At 32.7% G+C, this 27,503-nt stretch overlaps 1 protein-coding gene across 1 annotated transcript in view; it reads right to left on the reverse strand.

Moving 5' to 3' along the window:
• Positions 1-863: 863 nt before the first annotated feature.
• The window catches only part of SEMA3C (semaphorin 3C), a 200,462-nt gene continuing 173,822 nt past the window's right edge, over positions 864-27,503 (reverse strand). Inside the window, exons 15-19 of the mRNA XM_052000701.1 lie at positions 24,515-24,556; positions 20,684-20,841; positions 9,855-9,922; positions 8,835-8,965; positions 864-3,776 (exon numbers count right to left, since the gene is read on the reverse strand). Coding sequence (XP_051856661.1) covers positions 3,357-3,776; positions 8,835-8,965; positions 9,855-9,922; positions 20,684-20,841; positions 24,515-24,556 — 819 coding nt within the window. The 3' untranslated portion in view covers positions 864-3,356. The remainder of the gene's footprint in view (positions 3,777-8,834; positions 8,966-9,854; positions 9,923-20,683; positions 20,842-24,514; positions 24,557-27,503) is intronic.

Raw genomic sequence — 27,503 nt, forward strand, 5'->3', positions numbered from 1 at the left:
AATTATTTACCTTATCATATTCACTGCACTGCTAGAAAACAAAGGCCAGATATTTAAAGGAGAGGAATTAATTTGTTCACCTCTTTTTCATAGCTAATAATAATAATAATAATAAGGTATTTATGTAGGGTAAAAGTTTGAAAAATATATAGATTTTATCTTTATTTCACAATAACTTTATGAGGTCAGTGCATCAATCAATGGGGAATATTTATGACAGAATTTGAATGCAGAATGATTTGAAATCTAGCTATTTATAATGATGACATAGACTTAGAAACAATCCCATTAGCCAGGTATTTTGAACAGGGATAAAAATAAGGAGCCATTATTTCATTAACATAAGGAATCCTCAGATAAGGAAACTGCTATGAAGGTAGATAAGTACATTTCCTGGAAATTACAGTCTTTTAAAATTTTTTTCCACTCATGACCCCTTTTCTTTTGAGAAATTTCACATGACCATATAGGTCTAGAAAAAGTTATAAAAATCAACTAATTAATGATAAGAAATCATAATTTCTTATCTCCCACATTGTTACATGATTCCTTATAAGGCCACGACTCACAGTTTAAGAAGCTTTGGCTTACAGCACTGAGAAGTTATGATTTAGATAGATTTAGACCTTAAATCCATATTTTCTAGACTTCAAGGCTGACTTGTTATTCACTAGGCCAGTCTACCAGAAAGCCCAAAATGCTTTCCCCTTTATCTAAGCTAGCACAGATAAAGCTAGCTGGTAGCACAAGATAAATTCTTAAAATTCATTCAACAAAGAATGTTATTTTAAAACCAGTTACTTTCTACAATATGAATAGAAGATTCACAACACCCTGAAAGGGAAAAACTAAAAGAACGTCTGTGATTTTAACACACTTTATTTTAATCAAGCAAATAATATTTTAGGTATTCAATTAAATATTACTATGCTAGCTACATTTGTTTCTTATTGAAGATATAGTTAACATTCACCGTAATAACAGTTTCATCATGCTAAGAACTATACACACACCTGCACTTTAAAAAATGTTTTTCTAGGACACTTTATCTACAGTACCAATGTTCGTGAAAGACATATTATTACATCAGCAAACTGTACAAACTACACATAAAAAATAAAGGGAGCCACCAACATACAATTTACATTAAAGAAATTTTTGGGGAAGGAGATGCATAATCTTTACATTTGGCAGTTTATAAGATTCTTAAAAAAGTAATAAAATTATATACATTTTAATAATGTCCCAAAGAGAAGATATTAAATAGCACAAATAACATTACAAAACTAAACATCCATATTGCCTACCAGGTTATATCTATGTGATATGAGTGAAACTGGATACATTACTCTGATCATTTACCTTAAAGCAATTGTATTTTTCAATTCTGTACAGAGATCTTGAAACTTCTGTGAAGATTTTTAAAAATTATTATTATCTATAGATACTGATGCACATTTCTGCTACTTTTACAGAGAAGAAAATAATAGTTTAACATTTAAATTTTCTTTAACAGTCAAAATATCTATAGTTGAAGCAGCTTTGGAAACTAATTTTTGGAACATGAAATTTGTATTCAGTCTTAAAAAAAACAAATTTCACATCCTAATTACTAATATTCTGTATTCCATAAGTACCTACTATTTTCAGGCCCAAGTGAGACCACCATATTAATATATCATAACTTATAACTATTTAAATAATAAAACATATGCTTACATCCTGATCAATGATCAGATTCATTTTGGAAATGACTGATCTTTGAAGAGTTGTAACTTGGCAGTGTTAAGTAGGATGGTCATTGGACCTTTTTTCTCTATTGACTGTCATTCATAGTAATAGGTTTAGTGTCCTAGACATTAGATGAGGTCTATGGTGAGGTCATTTTTCCACTTCAAAAAATGGAAGAATTGGGGAGAAGTTTTTACTCAAGAGCTTTCAGTAAATGTGTGAATAGAGGAGAAAATTGCATTTTAGTCTTTTTCTCCCTCATTACTATTCTTAATGGAACCATAAACATTAAGCAATTCCCTCCAAAAAGTGCTTCTGACATAAATCTGGAAGCTTGAGAATTTATTTCAACTTTATATAGCTACTGAATAGCTATTTCTAAAACCAGTGTATTTAATGTACTAAGTTATTAGCTCAGACCTTTAGATATAATTAGATTAATATAAATAGTACCATGGATAAAAACTGAATTTTTTAAATGCATGAAAGTGTTAAAAATTGTTTTTTTAAAATCAAAGATGAAGAAGCTTTTAATTATTTTTCTACAAATGGGTTAAGTAGAAGCATTTCCTTTTTTGTTTCATTTTCCCTCCAAAATACATCCTTTGGCACCTTAAATATGACCAAATTCTAAAATCAACTTTGCCACTCAGGATAACACTGGCCAATTACAAAGAATAATATTCCAAGGAGTTGTGAAGCATTGTCCACTGTGAGAAAAATGTCTATTGTCTGGGACAAACAAACAAACAGCAACAACAACAACAAAACAAAACAACCACAACAACAACAACAAAAAAAAAAAAACAGCTCAAAAATCAGGCTGTTCTAATTGGGAAGAAGGATGTCGAGCTGCATCTTCTTCTCTTATTTTACCTCTTTATAATTCCTTTGGACAGCTCCCATCACAGATCTTTATGATGTTGAAGATGCATTTATACTTTGGTGCAAGCATGTATATCACAGGGAATAAATATTCAAAGATTCACACAAGCAATCTGAACATTCAATTTTTGGAACCTTTTGAAATAGTGTTTCACTTAAAGTACATAAATATTTTTCTTTATGTACTATTTATTTATTCATGCAATTTTCAACATATCTTTTATCAACTTAAAAAAAATCTGCTATACAATATATTTATCAGTTTCTTTCCTCCATGTACTTGGTGACTTTTCAGTATAAATGAAAGTTGTAAACCCGGTATATGTTTCCATATATAAAACCATAAAAATGGTTAGCAAATTATAATCATATTTCAGGGAAATAAAATCAAAACATTGCTTCCCTGATCTGAACTGAAAGATACTCTAGTTATACTTCTGTAGGTAGCGACATTGGTTTTGGAAGGGAAGGTAATTCATAAATTAGACTCTGGGTTAAATTAAAATTTTATATGCACCATGAGGACTGTGATAAGCCTAGTGCTAGTCAGAATTTTACAAGGAAAATGCATGTTTAAGTTCATTTGCAATGCATTTTTTCAGGTGGGGGTAAAAGATTTTGTTGGGTATTCCAACACATTCTTTGCTCAAAGTATGCTCTGAGAAAATAAAAATGAACCAACATACTGGGAGCATAAAGAAGTAAAAGAAAAACAACTGTACTAACAGGGGAAATAAAAATTATGATCCAGGTAACTGATTCCTCCTGTTTCTACTTTTTCGGCTATTGATGAGAGCCTTTAATTTGCCATAGTCCCCCCTCATCTTTTGTGATTCATCTCCTTGTGGAGAGGCACTCTGTTGTCGGGTGTCTTTGCAATACTGGTTAATCATCTGCATTTCTGAGTGGCTGAATGCCCCCACAAAATCCTTTGGATGGAATTGCAATGCCCGGACAGAACTGGCCCAGGTCCAGGGAGACCACTTGTCAGTCACAAAGGCTATCATCTCTGAATCCAAGACCTTGAAGTTTATCTTGGCTATCGTTTGCTTGAAACTGTTTTCTGTTGCAATACAGTGGTAGAGTCCTTGATCAGAATCTTGGACAGAACGAATTAGGAGTCCTTGTTCTGTGGAAATGATTCTTTCATTAAGTTTGACCTAGAAAACAACACATTAAAGAAAATTTTCAAAGACTGAAATATAGTGCATTCAGAAGAAAGATTTTGTCTGTATTTTGTCTGTTTCATTCCTTGGTTGAATAATGCTAATCCAGGAAATTTTCATATACCAAAAAACCAAAATTGTTATTGTCTTATCTTTTTTCTAGTTCATTTGCCTAATGCACCAGGGTATGAGTCCCTTAAGAGGATAATTAACATGTTATATATCAGATATTTTGAAACTGTTGTTTTTAACATGGGAAGGGCTATTAAAAAAAAGTGTGGATGAAATAAAACAACTCCAACATCACTACTGTAGAAATTATTAAAATACCTTTTAGATAAGGCACTCTTTTTTATGGTAGAAATCATGAATAGCATTTATTGTCTTTGGCACTAGAATCAGATGTACCTGAATTCGGTGTAATTTAAGCTAGCATGCATTATAAAGGAAAACAGTAAACAATATAAAATATTTATTAGAGCAAAAGTTCCAAAATTTTCAATAAAGGAACTATCACTAGACTATGTTCTATTTTCTCTCAGTGTTATACAATAGAGAAATATTCAAAAGGTTGAGGACTCCAACAATAATAAACTATACTTTATTCACAAATATAAAAATAATTCAGTGAATAAGAAAGATTTGCTAATGTGACAGAAATTTTGAAATTTTAATTCTAGTTATGCCTAAAAATAAATAAGCTAAACAAACTGAAAATTAATTTTCTGGAAATCATGTATTGAGTGTGTAGCGTGGCATTACTTTCACTATGAAAGGCAAAATTAGAAACACTTGTTAAATTTAACCTGCATTTATCATTTATCTATCATTAACAAATTACACACAAAAAAAGGTTATCTATTAGTCATCTATATATAGATCTATTGTTCTATCCATTGATATATCTAATCCCTGGAAGGGAATGTAGATACATAAAGCAAGTTTCTGTGTGCATACTTTGTACCAGACCTTTAATTTCAATGGTATAGAACAGAAGTTTCCAAATATTTTTGATTATCTATCCTGAATCCTTAATTTAAAAATAAGTATATATTCCCAAGGTGCATGTATTTACTGTCCTGAGCATAGATTCCAGTCTCCTATAGGTGGTTCTAGCAGTCATCAAGTAATAGAGAGGACAGAATGAGGAATGAATTTTCACAATTTGTACCCATGTAATTGCTACTGTAAAAGTATTCAGATACTGTTTGGGTTCTAACTAACCCAAAGGTCTTCAGCTGGCTCAGAAATAGAACAATGAGAGATCACATGGCACAGAGAATAGGCAGAGTGGGGAGGTATTGAGGGATGAGATTACTTTTGTGCCAGAATTAGTCCCATTATTGCTTATTTCCTAAAAGATGTCTTCAGTACTCTCATCCCCCAAGTGGTTGACTACATTTTCCTTGGGGTCAGTTCATTGGCCTCTGGGAGTCAATTCACAACCCCACAGGAGGTCCTAGACCTCACTTTTGAGGGAACTCAATATAGGGAACTTCCTGTGAAGAAAGAATACCACTGCAAAGCAACAGTTGCTCAACAATAGATATGAGTTACCTGGGATACTGAAAGGTTAATTGCTTTGCAAAAAAGTCATATGGCCATTAAGAGTTAGAGGCAGAGCTTGAAATTAGATCTTCTTGACTCTTAGGATAACTCTCACACATGAAAATATAAAGGTGATTTTAGTTCTACTTCATGCATTGCTTCTTAATATTCATTTGAGAATAAGTGAATGAATTCTCATTTGGCGGCATTACGCTGGCGCTTCTCCAAATTTCCACTACAAACCAGAAAACACTTATTGAGAAAATCTTGTCATTGTAAGATCCCCTAAGCCTGGAACTCCATCTCATCATTAATTGATTCCCTTTGATTAGAGGGTGGAGTTGTATACTCTTCAACCTTCATTTAAGGCTTTCCATTTCTAACCTAGTTAAACCACCCTGTGGCTTCTCTACCATCTCTCTGTTTCAAGCAATTTCCTTTGCCATCTTGGGTACATCCCTGGAAGTCCCTTAGACATCTTCCTTCAAGCCTATTATTCTACACTATTTTTATTTCTATCTCCACATACACAATACCAAACAATAATTGGTGTTTTTATAAATGCTTATTGATTATTGGATGAATGAAATAATTCAATATAAAATGTAATCTCCTTGAGGGCAGAGACCCTCTTTTATCATTGTGATTTTTTTTTCTTTATATTCCTAGATCTCACATAGTAGCAGACTAGTATATGCTTAGAAATAAATGTTATTGAATGAATAAAACTCATGGGTTTCAGACAAAATACTGATTGTAGTCGGTAATGTCTTGGAATTTCCCTCTGTAGAGGCATGTCCAATGAAGGTAAGAGGAAAAAGCAAATTTTCCTTCAAAAAATTAGGCAATAAAAAAGAAAGGTAAGGCTGATAAGACCAAAGTAGAAGGAAGCAGATAGATTTAGAGTGAGATGGTTGTTGAAATTAAATTTTCTTTAAGAAGTCAGTAAAGAGTTACTCCCACTTTAAATGATCTTGTGATATAAAAATAAAAGAAAGGAAGTTTTTAAAGTGTGGTCTTGGAATGAAGTTAAGAGAGAACATTGATTAATATGGTTTACTCTGAGACGTAGTTTGCAAAATATTTCAGATAAGGATCTTTTTGTTGTTCTTAATAGGTATAGGGAGAGAGAATGGGTAACCTTCCTTCTACTGATCTCCTCCCTCACGCACACCCCAGAGTCTTTTACAAGCTTATATCTTTGGGAACTTGCTCTGGGTCATAATATAGTTAAGGCAAAATACATGGAGAAGGGAAAGATTGCGAAGAATTTGAAGGGGTTTAATGTAAAATTAATGAGCGACTGGAGTTCAAGAAACATCTAAATCTTATTTTAGTCAGTCTAAAAAGCAATTAGGAAGCACAGTAATAAAAGACTAATTCTTTCAGGTAAAATACAGTTTAACATGCTTTAGAAGATTACATGTTTAAAATATCACACATTAGAAATTAATTGTTCCTTCAAAGAGCATGTGAGAGAACTGATAGGCATTTTTGAGTAAGAGTTGGTGAGGAAAGTCAGACATTTTCCATCTTACCTCATTGAAATGAAATACAAATATTCTTCTTTTTAAAGAATAAAGCAAATTATTTTTCACTCTAATCCTTTAAACAAAATCCCTATATAGTTTTGTATTTATTAGGAGGCTCCAAGTATAGCATATTGCATATGTTGTCAGATGATGCATGGAGATCTGTTTTCCTTCTATAGGTTTTTTTTTTTTTTTTTGTTATAAAGGATGGTTCTTGTTGGGGCTTATTGGGATCTGGCTATGATGTTAAAAGAGTTAGGAAAGAAGACACCAATTAAACAATTTTTAAAAAAAAATTTAAAAATAAATTAAATAAAAAAGTAGAAGAAAACAATAGAACATTGCTAAATGAAATAAATGGGAAGATTAAGTTATTACATGCTTCTCCAGTATTTCTAAGGAAAAAAAAATCAAGAACATTAGCACACACATTAAATTTTTGAAATACTGAAGACATCTGAATTAAAATTCAGAGAAAGTAAATAATCCATTCTGAACAATTTTAGAACATTTATCATAATTAGTGGAAAATTTTCTATTGAGTGTATTTATTATTGTATAAATAATCTGTTACTAAAGAAGAAAGATTTTTTTTAACTTAGTCTTTGATTTTTGTAAATATGGTCATCTGAAGTAATCTTTGTATCTTATGGGAAAATTCTTCAAATCTTATGGCCTGGGAGTTGCTTAATTCTCAAAGATCTAGGGAGCAGGCACACATTAGTGTACAAAGTCTGGGCTAGATTGGCCACAAATTGTATGGAACTTGGAACTACGGATAAATGTAGGAGTCTTTGGAATTTCTCATCCTATGCCACAATTCCTCAAGATAAAGAGCCATTCTAGGCAATGAACAAAAAACAAATAAGTCCTTAACAACATGGGAACAACTAAGATAGTTTATGATAGACAGTTAAAGACTGAGTCATATTGCAAAACAAACTCCAAAATAATTCACAAAATCATAAAACAAAATTAGGGAAGGTACAGAAAGATTCTTGGACACCATGACAAATAGTGCTCTAACATTTCCCACTTGCTATGTACATGATCAAAAGAGTGGAGAATAACTTTCTCCTATTATACTTAATAGGAGACATTTTTCTCAATTGCACCAATTCCTACTTACTTAAAATGCAGCAAAAACAACAGGCTAAATCCAAAGGCTCTATGAGATTTCCTCAGACATTTTTTTTACACAAAAGGTGAGTATATTTCACACTACAGAAAGGATTGATTAGAATTTTTTTTCCTATTTTTAAAAGACAGTCTGATATCAAGATTTTAGAATTCATTATTTATAATACCTTCTGCCGTTTAAAAAAAATAATTTCCCCCCTTACATCACTGGTTTCTAAAACAGCTATCTCAGAGCATCAGCATCAAATCGACTTTTCTTTGGTAAGAAATGAGTTTTTTTCCCTTCCATGGGAATGAATAAAGGCAATTTTTTTCCATAAGCCAATCCCTCTAATGTGAAGTTGAAACTTGGGAGCTATGGACCATCATGACAATAGAAGCTGAGAAGATGATAGTTGTAAAATGTTGTTTTGTCTTAAATATCCATGTTTACACTAATTTATTGCTGATAAATTCGAATTTTAAAAATGGGCAAGTCCCCTTTGCCTTCTCCATCATATCAAAGTGCTCTGATAAAAGAATTTATCCTCAGGATTTGAACATATACTATTTCTTTCCATATGCAGCCTCACATCAATACCAAACTCTGACTGCCAAAGCCCTTGTTCCAACAACTTTATGATGGAATCGGAACAGTCAGAGAGGTTATCTAATTAATCTATCAGCTTTTAGGGCATCTGATTTTAAAGAATTTGGCACCTGTCATCCTGAAGATATAAAAGGATGTTCGTATGCTGTACTTAACTGGTTTGAATTGAAGTACGCTGACCCACTGGGTGATTTAGGGCCCTTTCACTAGGATGATTGATTGCTACTGAACTACATCACTCACCTCTTTCCTTCTGTCTTTGTCTTTCTGTAACAGCCATTTGATAGATGCCTGTGGAGATTTGGGAGTGCACTCAAGGAAAGTGGTGTTATTTTTTACTCCATATTGAATAATCTCAGCTGCATTTCTATATGCTGTGAAGCAAAAGAATGAAGGTATTTAGAATCTCTTTTCCCTCCTGTGTGCTACATTTAAAAAGGCAACTTAATTCTTAAAATTAAGACCCATTACAGAACTCCTTTCATAAATTAGTTTCATGCATTCAAGGCCATTAACATTGATATCTTTTTTTTTTGTCCTTATTTACAATGGGAAAATTATCCACAAATCCTGAAATTGTTATTTTGGGGCAGATTGTAACAAGGTATCATGTCAATTATTTTATTAATTTCCTTCTTTTTTTCAAGTATCATATTAGATGCAACAGGCTTGAGATGACATTTATTTTTAAACTACAATTTTGATGTGTAAACATTTAAATGAATATTCTGCAATGCTGTGATAACAAAACAAACTATCTACTTGGTTTCTATCATATTAGTAACATGACCCGATCATAAATGCATTGGGTATTAAAAAAAATAGGATACTTCAATTTAAAAAAGTTGCTTTAAAATTATATATAGAGAAAAAGTGGCATTGAGACTAAAAGAGAAAAAGAAAACTGGCTTGATCAGCTATTACACTAGTCCAGATTTATTCAATAAAAAATAAGCTGAATTATAACTGATTGAAAGGAATGCAAAAACAAACTTTATTGAATAAAAGGTCAAATTCCATGAAGAGCAAACACTAAGGAGGAGCGATACCTGCAGTTCTGCATTAACATAAATTAATTGAGCAATAAGAATACACATATATTTCCCAGTAAAATACATAGAATGACACTTTAAAAGATTCTTGCTAACTCATTTGACTTATTTGCATTTTATGTAGTCATAAAACCACAAAAATAATAGCTGATTTCAAAGATAAGTTATCTTCTCTTTACACAAAATAAAGGGCTTTTTTCAGTTAACATACCTTTTAGATTGAATCCTCTGCATTGAGTCATTGGATTTCCATGTCTCACATCTTGCCTACGACTCCGCCTGAGGGTTTAAAGCATTTAAAGAATGATTAATATTAACACTGCCTGTAGTATTTTAATTTCAAGTGACACCATTATCATTTGGTTATATAGCACTACCTGAGGTAAAAGAAAGAGCAATGTAAAGTCAGCTTATCTGATTGATTTGACTATATATCATCTGTATGAAGGGAGAATATAACCAACTTTTCTGAATTTCATTTTTTCTGATCTGAGCAAAGGAACTGACAATATCTATTCTTAATTCCATCAGTGGTATGGTCATGGCAATTATCTGAGATCATGCACTTGGGAGAACTCTTGGTAAAGCATTATGTAAATGTATGCATTATTATTACAATTTTTTTTAATGGGAAACTGTAAGCTGATGGAACCTTAAGAAATCTCATAGAAACTGCTTATTTAGTAAAAGGATCAAATCTAATCCACCCCATTAAACTGAAAATGTATCTTAGATTATTTTTATTGCTATTGTTATTATTATAGTAAATATAACAATAAAAATCCTAACATTTACATAGTACTTATTATGTGCCAGATACTAGAATTCTATTTAATAACCATTTGTTAACAATATAATATGTATAAGGAATAGGATGAAGGGAAATCTTACACTTAGATACTCAAACCTCTATAATGTACTTGTTAAAAAAAAAAAAAAAAACAGTACTCAGGAAAGGCTATCTTATGTATTGCCTAAATGTTGTATTTCTGCTTCACAAAATCTCTATTTTGTGTCTAGGTTTAATTAAAATAACACTTCTTCCTTAGTTCCACTGGTATAAATTCTATGTAGACAGTATGGGGATTGAACCTATTAAGTTCAATCAGTATCATGTCAGAGCTATAAGAGATTGAGGTAACTAGGGGAAAATAATCAGTTGTCACTGATATATCATAAGATAGATTGCAAATTCCTTGAAGAATAGGATCATTTCATTTTTGGTTTTGTATATTTAGGGCTTAGCATAGTATTTGGAACACAGTAGGCTCTTAATATTAATTATTTAATATTATTTAATAACTTATTTTATTAATTTTCCAAACCTATTATTTCATTCAAAATTGTCAAGTACTTATCAAGTAAAAATTTTCATTCATTCTCATATATGTGAATATATATGTTTGTATGTGATGTAGGTGTGAGAATACACTTGAATGATTTTTATAATAAAGAATAAACCTCTTCTAAATCTTATTGTGAAAAGGATAATTCATTATACAACACTTTCATATAATTTCTGAATTTGGGCTGTAAAGCAATGACTTTCCTGAATAAAATTATATAAATTAAATATTGAAAATGTTATTTAAATACAAAGATAAATATTAAATAATAAAACAAACTGGGGATTAACTTATAGCTCTTTTCAAAGTAATTTAATTTACATATTACTTCCATTATTTTAATATCAGTATGACTTAAGTTTATCTTGCTCTGATTAGCAAAGTGCTAAGCTCAATAAATACCTCTGGCTTTTAAATCAATTTACCCAACTGGATCTGTGATTTCATTGTTTGAGAAATCTCTTCAATTATGAAAATTGCAACCCATTCATGCCTGCCCATTTTATGCTTTTGACCATTTCCTACTATAAGATTACTTCAGGGCCTAATAGGGTGGGCATCTTTCTTATATTTTTCTGACATTTAAATTTCTAGCAGCTAAATTGGGATGTCTTTTATCCCTTGTCCTTGCCTTGTCCTTAGAAATTTATCTGCAAATGTCTTTAACTCTTGTTGTTTGAATGAACAAATAAATGAAAATAAAAAGGCATTTAGAATGTATTTAATATGTGCCAGTCACTATACTAAGAAATTTATTATTTCTTCACATCAAACCCACCATTTACCTCTTCTTTGTTTGAAATTCATTTTCCATTTTTGGAAAGTATCATTTTCCTTGTCTCACAGTTACATTAAAAAACTGATAGAATATTGACATTAAAATATGGTCTTTTTTGTCTGAGAGAAGTTTGTGTCATTAAATCAAAAGGACCTTTGCAATTTCCTAAAGGCAATCCAACCTACTCTTTTCTTCCTTTTACTTCTAGCCCTATTCAATGCCTGTTTTTTTTTTTTTTGATCCATTTTATGCACTGCCTGATGGAAATGACATGTTATTAATCATGATTATTTCTTTTTTTCAGTTTTAAAAGATTCAAATAATTTTTATGTAGCCTTAGGGGACATGTATGACATTGCTCAAGGAATCATTTTACTCGAATAAGCATAATAGTATAGGGTATTTTGTGTCTTTTAGTCACAATTCCTTCTTCTTCTCTACTCATTTCAAATCACTCAGACAACTTCCTTCATTTTCTCTCCTTCACCTCCATCTTTTATGAAAGTAGGGCCCTTCTTCTTGTGAAGGGTAACCTTTTTACTTGGGGGTCTAGATTCCCTTCCCTTCCTGTGTGTTCCAGTAAATTGCCATCTTCTATCTATCTTCTTTATTTTATTCTATCTTCTTTAATTTTCCACTCTTACTCTCCATTATTTCTCTGTTCCCTACAAGATCCTATGTTATTCCTATCCTTTAAAATTATTCTCCCCTGAGCTTATCATGCCTGTGAACTATCACTTTTTACTTCTCTATGAGTATTAAGGCAAACTACTTTAGAAAGCTGTTTACACCAGATATTCTTTTACTTGATTCTAAATACTACATTTGGCTCCCAAGTTCATAATTAACTGAAACTGCTCTCTCAGCAGTTAACCTAATATCTATTCATTGTTAAATTTCAATCCTTATTTTCTTAATCTTTGCAGTTTTTGAAACTATTGATCAAGATGACAGGAAAAAATAATGATGAATGTTGGAGGGGATGCGGGAAAACTGGGACACTGATGCATTGTTGGTGGAGTTGTGAACAAATCCAACCATTCTGGAGAGCAATCTGGAATTATGCCCAAAAAGTTATCAAACTGTGCATACTCTTTCATCCAGCAGTGCTACTACTGGGCTTATACCCCAAGGAGATACTAAAGAAGGGAAAGGGACCTGTATGTGCCAAAATGTTTGTGGCAGCCCTGTTTGTAGTGGCTAGAAACTGGAAATTGAATGGATGTCCATCAATTGGAGAATGGCTGGGTAAATTGTGATATATGAATGTTATGGAATATTATTGTTCTGTAAGAAATGACCAGCAGGATGAATACAGAGAGGCTTGGAGAAACTTATATGAACTGATGCTAAGTGAAATGAGCAGAACCAGGAGATCATTATACACTTCGACAATGATATTGTATGAGGATGTATTCTAATGGAAGTGGATTTCTTTGACAAAGAGACCTAACTGAGTTTCAATTGGTAAAGGATGGACAGAAGCAGCTACACCCAAAGAAAGAACACTGGGAAACGAATGCGAACTATTTGCATTTTTGTTTTTCTTCCCGGGTTATTTTGACCTTTTGAATTCAATTCTCCCTGTGCAACAAGAGAACTGTTCGGTTCTGCAAACATATCTAACATATACAGGATTGCTTGCCATCTGGGGGGGGGGGTACAGAGAGGGAGGGGAAAAAATCAGAACAGAAGCGAGTGCAAGGGATAATGTTGTAAAAAAAATTACCATGGCATGGATTCTGTCAATATAAAGTTATTATTAAATAAAATAAAATATTAAAAAAAGAAACTATTGATCAACTTATTTTGAATACTTTCTTCTGTATGACACAGTTCACTATTCCTAATTTTTGGACTGCATTTTCTGGATCTTCCTACTGCTCATTACTATTAACTCTGAGCGTCCCCCAAAACTGCCCTTTGTGCTCTTCTCTTTCTCCCTGATATTCTCTTCAGCTCACATCCCTTCAGTTTTCATTTTTATTCAGGCTGTTCCCCCATGTATCTAATTGTAACCTCTATTTTAAAATCTAGTCCCATGTCACTAATATTTTTTTGAACATCTTGAATTGGAAGTCATTGAAGTATTTTAATTCAATACATTCAAAGGAGAACATGCTTTCTGTTTCCCCAAAATTTGTCCTTTTGAGCTTTCCTATGACTAGTAAGAATCCCTATCCTCCCAGTCAGCTAAGCTCACAACTTCAATGTTACTCTCCACTTCTTATTCACACTGTCCATATACTTTCTCTTAGACCTGAATTCAGAATCATGGGTTTAAATATAGACTCTAATATTTACTAACTGTGATTAGAATCTTATTGTTAGTATCAGGGGCAACTTAGTGGGGCCAATGATAGAGGGCTGAGCCTACAATCAGAAAGACTTCTCTTCTTGAATTCAAATCTGAATTAAGACATTTTACTCTTCATGAACACCTGGTCTCTTCACTCACAATACAGGTCCTTACTACCCCCTTGATTTTCTCTTGAGTTATCTAATTGGTTTATCTCTCAAGTTTCACTGTATTCCATCTTTCTTTAGCTGACAAAGTAGTTTTTTTTCAAAACTCAGATCTGACCACATCCCTTCACTTTTTAATAAAACCTAATACCAGTGTATTATTGGCACTGGGCATTAACATAATTTTTCAACTATTACATTAGCTAGCAGTAGTCTGGATATTTTTTGTGTATAGACCTTTTTTTTTAGTCGGGGAAGGAAAAAAAAGCACTGATTAGTTGCCAGAAATATAACACTACATGTAGGATTCTACATATCTTCTATAATATAACTATTATATATATATAAAACTATATAATAACTATAAATATATAAGTGCATATTTATATTATAATAATTATAACATATAATATATTATATATAATATGTAAATATATAATAACTATAAAATAACTGTGAGGTTGAGTACTACAAGTACTACAAATTATTTATAATAATTTTACAGATGGCAGAAACTAAGTATGATCAACTACAACCATTATGTAGTCATTTTTTGGTCCTGTTCAAATCATCATAGTTCCATTTTGTTTTCTTGGCAAATACCCTTTGCCAAGGGTATCTAAAATATCCATTTTCTTCTCTGGCTTATTTTACAAAGGAGGAAACTGAGGCAAATAGTTAAGGAACTTGCCCAGGGTCATACAGTTAGTTAATGTCTGAGTTCAAATATGACCTCACAAAGAGGAGTTTTCCTGGTTCTAGGACTGGCAGTCTATCCACTGAGCCATCTGGCTGACATATTATATGTATTGCCATGTCTTTTATTTTTTTAACAGATGATGAAATTGAAGATCAGAAAAATAAAGTGATTTTAAAAGTTAGTAAACATTTTTGTAGAGATTGGAAATGTACTTCCTGATGTGATCAGTTGTTGTTCAGTCATATCTGACTTTTTGTGACCCTATTTTTGGATTTTCTTGATAGTTAAGGAGTTTGTCATGTTTCTTCAGCTCATTTTACAGATAAGGAAACTGAAGCAAACACTGTTAAATGAATTGCTCATTGTTGCACAGCTAGTAAGTATCTGAGGCCAGATTTGAACTCATGAAGAGAAATATTCCTAACTGTAGGCTTGGCACTCTACCCACTGTATCACTAAGCTGCCCTAGCACAATTAACAGGACTACATTCACTCAATTAATAAATATCAGAGTCTATTTTTAAACCTATGTCTTCTGAATTTAGGTCTAATATTTTCCCTTAATGAAAAAGCAATAGTGCTGGCACTGATAGAAACCCCTTGTGCATACTATAAGAAATCAATTTATTTGTAAGTTAAGCAACTATTTATCAATTGCTGTCAGTCCTTGCTACCAATTAAAAAAAAATACGCTAGGTAAAAGATTTTAAAGTTTTATTAATTAATAGTCCATCCTTTTGACAAAGAAGCAAATGATGAAATTCTATCTGAGAACTTTATTCCAACTCTTTCCATTTGCTATGTTTCTCTATTCACTTGATTCTATTCACAGAAAAAAAAAATTAAAAAGTAGTTTATTTCCCATGAGGATTTGGTCATAGATCTTTTTTTCTAGGTTCAATGGACAGAAGCTTCCTAGAGTCAGGAAGACCTGACTTCAAATCAAGCCTCATACATTTACTAGTTGTGTGCCTTTTTGGGTAAGTTACTTATTCTCTATTTGTCTCAGTTTCCTCTCTTGTAGAATTGAGATAACAGTAGCATCTAATTCTCAAGTTCATCATGAGAAACAAGTAGAAAAGATTTGTAAAGTGCTTAGTACAGTGCCTGCACAGAATAAGCACAAAATAAATGGTAGTTATCATCATCATAATGATGATGATGTTGATGATATTAATTAATCATGATGTAATTTAATTATGTGTCATCAGCTCTCCCAATGTAAGTTGTCTATGGGCTTATCTTCACTGAATTTGAAAATCATTGATTCTTTATATGGGAAATTTAAAATATTAATAATTCCTATAGCTTTTTGACTCTTCAAGATGATATTTGCCTTATGTAAAAGCTTAGATAATACTCAAAGGTACTGGAAAAAAGGGAATTCATGTGAACTTAATGATCATTTATTTTTAACAAAATTTCTGGTGAATGAGGGTAAAATGAAGACACTTTAACAATGCAAACAAACTGAGTTTTTATTAACTTTTTTCTTCATTCTAATCAGACCATCTTGATTCTAAAATAGACATCCTATCAGAAGGAGAGCTTAGTCTTTTATCAGAATAGAATAAGTAATTTAATTGATTTTAATGCACCAAAAAGGATATGATTAGGATAAAAGTTATGTTGAAAAAAAACATGGAATCTATGGACAAGCCTGTGTTTTAGGAAAGACACGTACTGATAAGAGAAAGGCCACCTGAGCAAACAGAAGCAAATTCACAATCCAAGATAAATTTCTAAACCCACAAAAGAAAAATCTCAAACATGAGAGGAGGTCTGCATGTAGCATAAAACTTTATTTCAAAAATAAACTCTAAGTTTGGAAAATAAACCATTTGCTGTTCACAGCAAAAGTCATGTACAAGACAAAGGCAATAAATAAATGTGAAAAAATTAGCCTTTGATGTCCACAATGGAGATAATTTCATCCCTAGGAAATATATTTGTTGTGTCCTAAGTTGTATCAGCATTGATTCCAAATAATAGAATTACAATGTGTTTTGGAGATATTTTATATTCTTCAACCTGTCCAGATGGTAAAGTATGCAAATATTAGTTCAGTGAAAGTTTAAATACTAAGATCACCCTATATATATTTGAAGAAGCAAGTGGTTGATATTTGATTATTGATGTGTTTGACTAGTTTGATTGAAAATAATGACAAGTATTCACAATTATTTGATTTGAGAGTGTACCATGTTTTCTTTTCTCCTAATACCCCAACTTGGGCCACCTAAGATTAATACTCTCATGATGAAATGATTGGAATGTCTCCCATGAGATCAGGCACTCTTAGCACACAGTTTACCCCAAATGAATTCATGGAGAATATAGACCTCCCACCTGGTTACCCAATCTGTTTTATCTTTGATACCAATGTGGAAGATGATAAATCTCTTATATATCGGAAAACTACTCTTTCTCCATAAGAGAAGACATTTTAAGTCAGAGTTCTCTCATGGGTGTTAGGTCATCTTATTAATACTAAGCAGCTCAAAAAATGTTTCATTCAACAGAAATTCATTGTAGAAAGCAAATTTGGGGGTCTTTTTTAGTGCTTTCATTTGCCTTGTTTGAGCCTTCCTGAAACTTTGAAGATTTTACTTTGTTTACTTAGCCTTACTCTGCTCCTATATAAAATATTCATGGCTAATGTAGTCATAATGGCATCAGTACTTCTGATCCTGGAATCCATCTAGTTTTGTTCCAAGTGAGAGGGAATTAGACAGCAAAAAGCTAAAGTGGTATTAGAGAACTAAGGAACATATTTCTGGATAAATGCAAAGGAGAGCCTGAAAATATATTCAGAAAAGAGAATAATCAATAGGAAAAGTTCATAGAGGTAGTGGTAAGAAATGGAATTAAAAATTCATGTATAAGTATTGCCTTTGCCAAGGAGTTCGTACTTCATCTTTTTGGACAGGATGAAGATATTAAAGAGTTTCAAGAAGTGAAAAAGGAGTGTTGTGGGAAGATCAGATGGTGTTTATGTCCGTGAAATAGGAAGCTAGATGCTCTGCTATGAATGTATGAGAAGAATTAGGGCTGGAGATTGAGAAGAGATTGTTGGAACTGAGATAGAGATTAAATATGTTGAATATATGGAATATTTCATAGTTGGAAACTGCAGCTAAGATTATACTATATGTGTTTAGTGTTTTAAATTAGAACTTCACATGGTTTTCTTTTTAATTCTCAGTATTCTGCCACCTGAGAGAAGCAGATAAATCAAGATAATAAGTATTAGTCAGGATTGACGATTAAAAGGATAGCTAGAGATTCTAGGGTAGGAAGGCTACTAAATTTCTCCTACCAAAAATGTTAGCTCTCAGTAGACTGAAGAGAAAAACAACAATGACAATGAAACTTGTACTTGAATTTAATTCAATTTAGTAACTATTTACAAAATGCTTCATTGTGTTGAGACTATTGGTAAGGACTGAATGAGCTATCAAGACCTTGAAGACATTTGTCACACAGAGTGGAGGTGGAGAGAGTAGTACTTTAAGACACATAAATATATGATGTCAATACAAAAAGAAAAGAGAAAGTTATGTGAGACCTGAGGGGAAAAGATCAATATAAATTAGAAGGAATTTAGTAAGATTGCATGGAAGCTATGGCAAAAAAATGACTAGAAATTCTAAAGATAGCAAAGACTGTTAGAAGCTGCAATTCATGCAATAACAAGAAGTCAATGAATGATTTTCCATTCTCTGCTTACATACACCTCAATAAGGATATATTCAAAGTAATTAAAATTTTACTTCTATATAGTTTATCAATCTTAAGTTCTCTGCAAGTTCTCACATAGTTTTTTTGTTCTACTTCCTGGGACCAACAGAATAAACTGCTTTGCTATAAAACAGTCCTTGAAATACCAACAGTGATGTAGCCATAAAATGTGGCAATTTGTTTAGGGCTAGAGAATATTCATCAAGCGTGGTTAATTGAATTCATCAAGAGCAACTAATGATTTCCCCACTTATCTTAGAATTTTGAACCATTATTTTCTTCCTAAACCAAAGATTAGAGATAAGCAGTAGGAAATAGCAGAAATTAAGGAAAGATATTGGAAAGATATTCTGGATAAAGAGTTGTTCAGTGAGGGAGCATAGAAATATGAAGAGGAATTTTTTCAGAAAACATACAATCAAGCATCATTCTATTTTTTATAAGTCCTCCAATGTCAATCTAGAGAGAATTTCAACTTTGCAATTGGACTCATCTAGTAAAAAACCAAACAAATAAAAAGTCAAAACTCTCTAGACAGCACTGCATTGCTATGCACAAATATGTAGTTACATGTTTTTAAAAAAGAAAAGAAAAAAAACCTGACCAACCTCTACCCCCGAAAAAAAAAAAAAACAACATAAAAGTCCTGCCTTTATCTAAAATAGAATAAATATATAAATGAGAATATTAAATGCTATCAAATTGTGGATGCATGTTTTGTGGATCACTGCTGCTATTTTTAGAAAATTTATCAAGGACACACAATGGCACTGTGCTCCATTGCCTCCGATCTCATGTACCTGGCAGTCACATTTCCTGTTAGCACATTCTAAAACATGAGAATTGCTCATTTCATTTAGAACTTGGATGTGGGATAACTCTATAAGCTCCATCTGAGCTCTGCCAGATGAATAACCTTCCCCCCTTTCCACCATTATTGCCAACATTCTATCTGCCCAGTCTCATCCCACATAAGAATTTTCATTTTTTTATCTTGTTCTTTATTCTTCTCAATATTCCTCCATGTACCTTTTGTTGCCCTAAAACTCAGTTTTTTGATGAAACCTACCTATACTTTATATTTTCTCACCATGCTTTATCTTATGCTATTTCTAAAATACTATCATGTTTAGAATTAAACTTAAAAGCTAACTTCTCCAGAAAGACTTCCTTGCTCCACCCAAATATGAGATCACAGATTTTAGGATCCGAAGGAAGTTAGGAAACTACATAGTTCAACTTCATGTTACAGATAAGAAAATTGAGACCAAGTGAGATACAATGCTGGACTATTTCCCTGCAACATGTGTTAACTTTCCCTAAAACACAACAAAAACATCCTTCTTCCTTCATTGGTCTCTGTTTGCCTTTCCCGATAACTTAAGGGAACAAAAAATTCTCACTGATGTAGATGAGACCCCTCTGACTTGTTGAATTTCTGAATTCCTATACTTCACTCTGCTGATCATATGTATTTCTATATGGAGACAACCAGGGTCCATGTCAAGAGAAATCAAATGCCATGCGTTACATGTGTTTCCTGTGTTAGGGCAAAATAAATCTCCTTTTGTTAACTTTTCAATAGCTTGCAAATAAGTGCCTTTGTTTTGTCCTCAAAATGGACCTGAATTAGTTTGTTCTAGGTATGGCAATAGTTGTACTTTTCAAACCAAAATATCTGAAATAGTAGACCCAAGGCCGCACTACTAGTATCAGTGTCAAGATCTGAACTCAAACCTTCTGATTCCCAATGCAATAGTCTTTCCATTATACTACTCAATGAATGGCCTTCCCCAGACTCCCACAAAGACTCCCTCTTTTTGCATATTTTTATAACAAATGCACTTGTTTACTATATTGATTTATACTAATATATTCATGTGTCATATTTTCTCTCTTGACAATAAGCTCCATGAGGGCAGGACTATTCCAAAGTTGAGCTTTATATTTCTCCTCCAAAATGTGGAATAAGATGATAAATTCTGTATTTGTTTGAAACAAGAATTTACCTCTTTCCTGTTGGATAGAATCTGGAACAAGAACTACCATCCCAGGCACAGTAAGGATCCCTTGCTAGGCAGCAGTCAGCACAAGCTGTCCCATAGATGTGACAGCGATGTAGAGACACTTGGGAAACCCCTTCATTGGAGCTCACATATAGCTGTTGCTGTTAAAGGAAAGATGAAGATTCATATCAGATGCAATACATAAAACAACACTTTGAACAGTGATATTCTATACTGTATGCCAATAAACTTTTGGGGATTGATTTTTGGGACTAAGAACCATCAGGATCCTATCAAAGGATATCAAAGAACAAACAAAAATTTCCTAGGTTAATATTCCTATGACATTGCTACTTTTCTGTTAAAATGCTCCAAGTCTTATATAGAACATTTTTGTTTTTTAGACATCAGATTTCATTGTTTTCCACTTCAGGTTGGAACTAATATATTAAAATTTAAGTGTTGAGTAATTTCTTTGAACTCTGTTCTTTGCTATAACACAAGCTAGCTATCTTCCTCCTGCTTTAAATTTAGCAGCATGTCAACTTAACCTGGAATAAGAGAATGCTAGTTGTGTTAGGGTTGAGAATTCTTTTTTTTTCTTAGTTTATAAATAGAAAATAATTCTAAGTACAAGGAAGAAAGATATATTTACCGCATATTTTGTAGGTAAACTGTTCACAAAAATTTTAGATTATTTTAAGATGAAGAAAAATTAATTTTAGATATATTATGGATTGTTTCTCTCCTCTCTACCCTAGGAATGTCTGCAGATTTCACTTGTCAGAGCATCCTCAATGAGAATCTGAAAAATCTAAGCTTTATTGGTTGAATTTCCAGAAGATACTTGAGATAAAAAAAAATCCAACCATTTCTGTATCATTTGGTCTCCATATGTCTGTGCCTATAGCAGTGCCTGACACATAGTAAGCACTTAATAAATGTTGATTGATTAGTTGCTAGTTATGGAGACCATTTGAAGTTCTTGCTTTTTCCTAAGGTATGCATAAAAGTTACAGAAATAAGAATCCTGCTGTCTGAGGATACTTGCTACAAATCACAATAGGTTTGACTTAAAGAAAAAATATCCCCAAGTTAGTCTGGTTGATAGTTCCCCAGCTTACGCCAAGCCCACTCAGTTTGAGGTAGAAAATCATATAGGTAAAAGAAGGAAAAAAAAAAAACCTCTCTTCCCTCCTCCAATTTTAAATAAATCCCTAAATAGTGAAATAATTTCTAGATTTATACAATTGAAATTTGCTATTGTATCTCTAGACACACATATAATAAAATATGATATAGTAAGAGGGGTGTGATATGTATCAATGACTTATAGTTTACCAATCCTATTTATAGCTGCCATTAGCTTTACTTTTTTTATTGAGTTGTCAGAAGCTTGGAGTTACTTGTGAATTCACAGCTAGTCTGTGTCATTGGCAGGATGTGAATCCATATCTTTCCAGCTTCATGTCTGGCACCTTGTACAGGGTACCATGCTGCCTCTCACTGGATTGATCAAAATGATTCAATTGTTGTTGATTCACACCTGACTCTTCTTGCTATCTTGGACCATACTGGCCATGGGGTTTTCTTGGCAAAGCTACAGGAAAGTAGTTTGCTATTTCTTTCCCCTGTGAATTAAGGCAAATAGAGGTTAAGTGATTTGCCCAGCATCACACAGTGAATAAGTTTATACACAGGGCTATGTCATATTACACATACTTAACCTCTGTTTGTCTAGGAGGTACTTGGATGGCTCTTGTGGATAGATCACTGGATCAGGAAGACTAGAGTTCAAATTTGACCTCAGAAAGTTGTTTCTGTATGTGTGATAATTACATACATACACACACATGTATATGTATACGTGTGTGTGTATATATATAGTGATTATATACATATAATCTCTCTCTCTCTCTCTCTCACACACACATACACACACACACACACATACATGCAAGTTCATTTTTCACCCTCTGGATCGTTCTCCTTTTACCAAGCTGGGCTGAACAAGGAATTTCCCATTGACTTCAAAAGGACAATTTTGCCTTTGGATTAGTTCCCTGGGGCACAGAAGATGACTAATGGTTTCTTGTTACTTGAGGAAAATGTTTCTCATCCACCACACAAACATTTTTACAGATGAGACCTGTACTTAAATATGCCATTTATTTTTCTTCATAAAAGTTAGTCAAGTGTAAAGAGTACATGGCGCACTGTGGAATTTTTCTTCATCTGTTTGACCTGGAACTCTTAAAGAGCTACACTGCAATTATGTAATCACAGTTGGGTTAAACAGATGATGCCTTAATGTTACATTTCAAGAATAATACAGCTCATAGTATTGAGAGGGGAAAAAAAAAACAAAAACAAAGAGTAATGAAAAACATAAAAATGACCTCCGACAAATCAGATTCTCTCACTGTCATTGAGGTTTTTAAATCTAGTAATTCTACAATTACCCCCCCCCCAAAAAAAAAAAAAAAAAACAAAAAAAAAAAAAAACAAGTTCTGGTAACTTTACTTGCTTCCTAATATTTTCACTTGGATCATTCCCTTTAGTTCCTAAGTCTTAGGTTTGAGGAAGAAAGTAGAAGAAGAAACAGTTACTTGAGTGATTCCTGGTGTGTCAAACCAGAAAGAACACTGTGCAACCCTCCCTCCCCTAGTCAAAAGACTGGGATCTGAATCCTAGTTGTAGGATTTCTTATAACTTGAGGCAAATTATTATCCATTTGAGCTTCAGTTTGTTTATTTATTTAGTAAGTGTAAAATAGGATAGTACATGACCTACCTATTTCACAGAAATGTAGGAAAGAATTTGGCACAGAACTTTGTAACCAAGGAAGTTGTAAATTAAAGTAACCAATTATTAACAAAACCAGCATAATATATTGTGCATATGGATATATTGTGGTGCTGTACACTAGCTGATAGTAGGGTGAGGGAAGGACCATATTCCCAAATGAATAATAGAATTGTGTTCTTTGTTGCACATAATAAATGTATCTGTATTCAGAAATTCAAAACTGGTAACTATGATTATTTTATTGATAATTTGGTAAAGGTCTCTGACAAAAACTTTGAAAAGAATTTATGGTGATGTTTAGTCATTTTTCAGTCTTTCTGTGAGCTCTCTGGGATAGGATTTCCTGCTTTAGAGCATTTAACAGATGAGGAAACAGAGACAAACAAGATTAAGTGACTTGCCCAGGGTCACATGGTTATTAATATTTGAGGCTAGATTTGAACTCAGGAAGGTGAGTTTTATCTACTATGCCATCTAGTTGTCGCAAGAAAAAATATAGACTTATTGTTAACAACAATTTTATACCTAGGAAATTCTTAAATCAAGTCCCTATGCCAAGGTAGAAAAGATTTTGACTAGAAATGTTCATATTTAGTCTAAAATAAGATTTGGTTTGAATCATAAAGATAAGAACTTTTCCTTTTCCAAATGATATGGAGTATGACTTTATTTCTTAGACTGACATCTTAATTATGTATGGAATCAACTTCCTAACACTTAGAACTGCCCCAAAGTAGACATACCTTAGGAAATAGCCAATTTCCTATCACCAGAAATCTTCATAAAGATGTTTCATAGTCACTTGTGAGGAATATCTTCTGGGAATTACTCTTATTAGATGTATCTGAGTCCTTCTGTGAACCGTTAATACTCTAGGCTAGTATTGCTTTTATGTGTACTATAGCACTTAAATAATAAAATTAATAATTAACTGATTTAAATAGATTTACATTAAATTATTTATCATTAATTAATATTTAAAACACCATGATATAAACAAAAAATAAACATAGGTTAGTTTTTACCTTTTTGGATGAAATTTTCATTGTTGTAATAGGAGCATTATTCTGAAGAAAAAAAACAAATAAATGGTTAAATAGAACACTAAAGTAATGATTTCATATCCAATGATTGTTATATATAATACACACACACACACAAACAAATATGAAAAATTAAAGAGGCATTTTCTCTAAAGAAGGGAGAATAATAATAAAAATCCCATGAATTTTGCTATCTATTGTAATGTGCTTTCTAGAGCCCCTAAATTGAAGTGCTAAAATATACTATGCATTCTAGAACCTCCACACTGGGGTGCCAAAATATACCACCCAAACTAGCTCTTTAGAAGATCTTGGGACCAGTCAAGTCCTTAGTCTTAGTAGAAGAGTGAAGAAGGCAGGAGATTCATGAGGATGGTCAAAGATGGAGTCCTTATTTCAAGTCCTCTCAGCCCTTAAATACTTTGGTATGATTACACATCACACTGAGCAAGTGATAACTATATTTGCCCTGCTATTGATATGTAAATACCTCTCTTTAAGTATCCCTTGCTTCAAGTAGAACACAAGTGGTCAGGTCCTCCTTGACTTCTCAGGAAGGATAAGAGGCACTGAAGGGACATAGGGAGCCAAATCAGACATTGTCAGCAGGTTCTCTCTGGGCTGAAGGGTCTTATGCCTTACCCAGAGTTCCCCCACTATATGCAGCCCTCTACAATCTATAAATAAGAAATAGTGTATATCAAATCCTAACTTTAATCAAAGAAGTAGCATATTAACTATACAGGAAGATCCAGAAAATGTATGAGGGATATCGGATGCCATTCTAGTGTTGTCCTAGAAACTATGACATAACATAAGCCTAAAATAAGAGTATATTCTGCTCTATTATTTGTATCTTCCCTCTGATATTACCTTCATATATATATGCCCACATTTATGTGTGTGTGTGTGTGTGTGTGGTTATATACATACACACAAAATTAGTTTACCCTCATTTTTGAATATTTTTCATTTTTGGTCTTTTTTAAAAAAAAAACATTACAAGTGCTAGGAATACAGACAGCAGCCCAGTTGCATTCACTCAACAATCCTTTCCCAAAAAACTTTAAAAATAATTTTTCAAATCAAGTTTTGGAATAGTAGAGTCAATAAAAGGTAAGAGAGAGATAATTTTTCAGCCTAAGGCAACATAGGAGAATGGTAGGAAAAGTATATGACACCAGGGTGGAGAATGACTAAGGGCACACTGGGAGCAGTAGCAATAGAGGGTAATGAAACTGACTGCAACAATAACAGCAGTTTCAGGAAGCTCTCAGCTATATGCCCAAAGAGATCAAAGTGTAATGAAAATGACATATATATTTAAATATTTATAGCCATTCTTTTTTCTGATGCAAAGAATTGAACTTTGAAAACATGCTCATAAATTGGGGGGATAACTGAATAAATTGTGGCATATATGATTGTAATGGAATATGCTTATACTATAAGAAATGATGTGAGGTTCAGAAAGAAAATCACGGACCTATATAGATGGATACAAAGTGAAGTAAGAACTAGGAGATCATTGTGGAAAGTAACAACAATGTTGTAATGACCAACTGTGAAATACTTAGCTATTCTGATCAATATTATGATCCAAGACAACTGCAAAAGACTCATGATAAAAACAAAACAAAACTGATATCCATCTACACAGAGAGAACGGATGGACTCTGAGTATAAAATGAAGTCTAATTTTATTGTCTAACATCTCTTGAAATTTCTTTTTTTCACCTGAAAAAAATGGTAGAATTATATCTGTCCTGATATAAGATATATGATATCAAAATATAAGGCCCACAAAATTATGATATTATTTCCTTTCCTCCACAATCCCATTGCTACAGACTAAGTTTGGCCATCCCCCAATTTGTAGTATTTCAATCTCTTCTTTATAGGTTATATTCCTATAAAACTTTCAATTCTTAGTGCTTCCTCAAAGCTTACTATATATAAAACAAAATCTAGTTCTTAAAACCTCTCACTAGCTTCCTGGTTCTATAGAACTTCTTTTTCTGTGCTTCTTTCGCCCATATTCCACTTCTGAAATCATAAGAAAATCAATACTGTCAATGTACTTCAAAATACTGTGGATCTACTCATCTATAGTTCCATTCACTGTCCTTGTAATTTACTAAATTAAAACAGTCCTTCCTGGCTAACAATTCTCTAGATCAGTTGTCTCTCCCATAAGAATGAAAGTTTCTTCATGCAGCAAGACACTATACTTTTGTTTTTAGATCCTTTGTGCTAAGTACAGTACTTGGTAAATAGAAAGAGCTTAATACTTGTATATCTTTTCATTCATTCTTCCCATCCTAATTCTTTCTACTCCCATAATCACAAATATTAACATACCTCAATCTGGCACTGGCCCTACTACCACCAAAACAGAGAGGTAAAGTTAGAAAATAAGAAAAAAAAGGAAAGATTTAGGAAGAGCAATATCCTACTATCTGACTTCTTAGAACTAAGTTAGTTTTTCTTAAAAAGGTATTACCTCTTCTTACAACTTAATTGCCTTAGGAGACTAAAGGCTGGGGTTGTTGACCCAGCTTACCAGTGACCTTAGGCTTCTGACCCATAGACCAGTAGGGACAACAAAGGCACAAGGAAGCTTATGCACAGCTTCATCAATGCTATAACCTTTTTCACTATCTACTTGCTATGGCTAAATAACTTTTGTTAATTGTCTCAGTTTACAAGTATTTTATTTTATTCTATTCTCAAACTTCAACTTATTATGCTTGCTTGAATAGGACCTTCCCTATATCAAAGAATAAAAGAAAGAGAGATACAAACAGGACTGGAATAAGAGTCAAAAATTAATCTTGGGATCGTTGGGGCACTGAAGAACTTGAAGGTTTTAAGTTAAAAAAAAAAAAAAGCTGGAATAGCATTCCACCGTATTTACTCCTGAGCATAACAAACTATTGTTTAGTCCATCATGTTAAGTTTGATGAGCCAG

Source organism: Antechinus flavipes, chromosome 5, assembly GCF_016432865.1.
Source record: "Antechinus flavipes isolate AdamAnt ecotype Samford, QLD, Australia chromosome 5, AdamAnt_v2, whole genome shotgun sequence".
NCBI classification, from domain to species: Eukaryota; Metazoa; Chordata; class Mammalia; order Dasyuromorphia; family Dasyuridae; genus Antechinus; species Antechinus flavipes.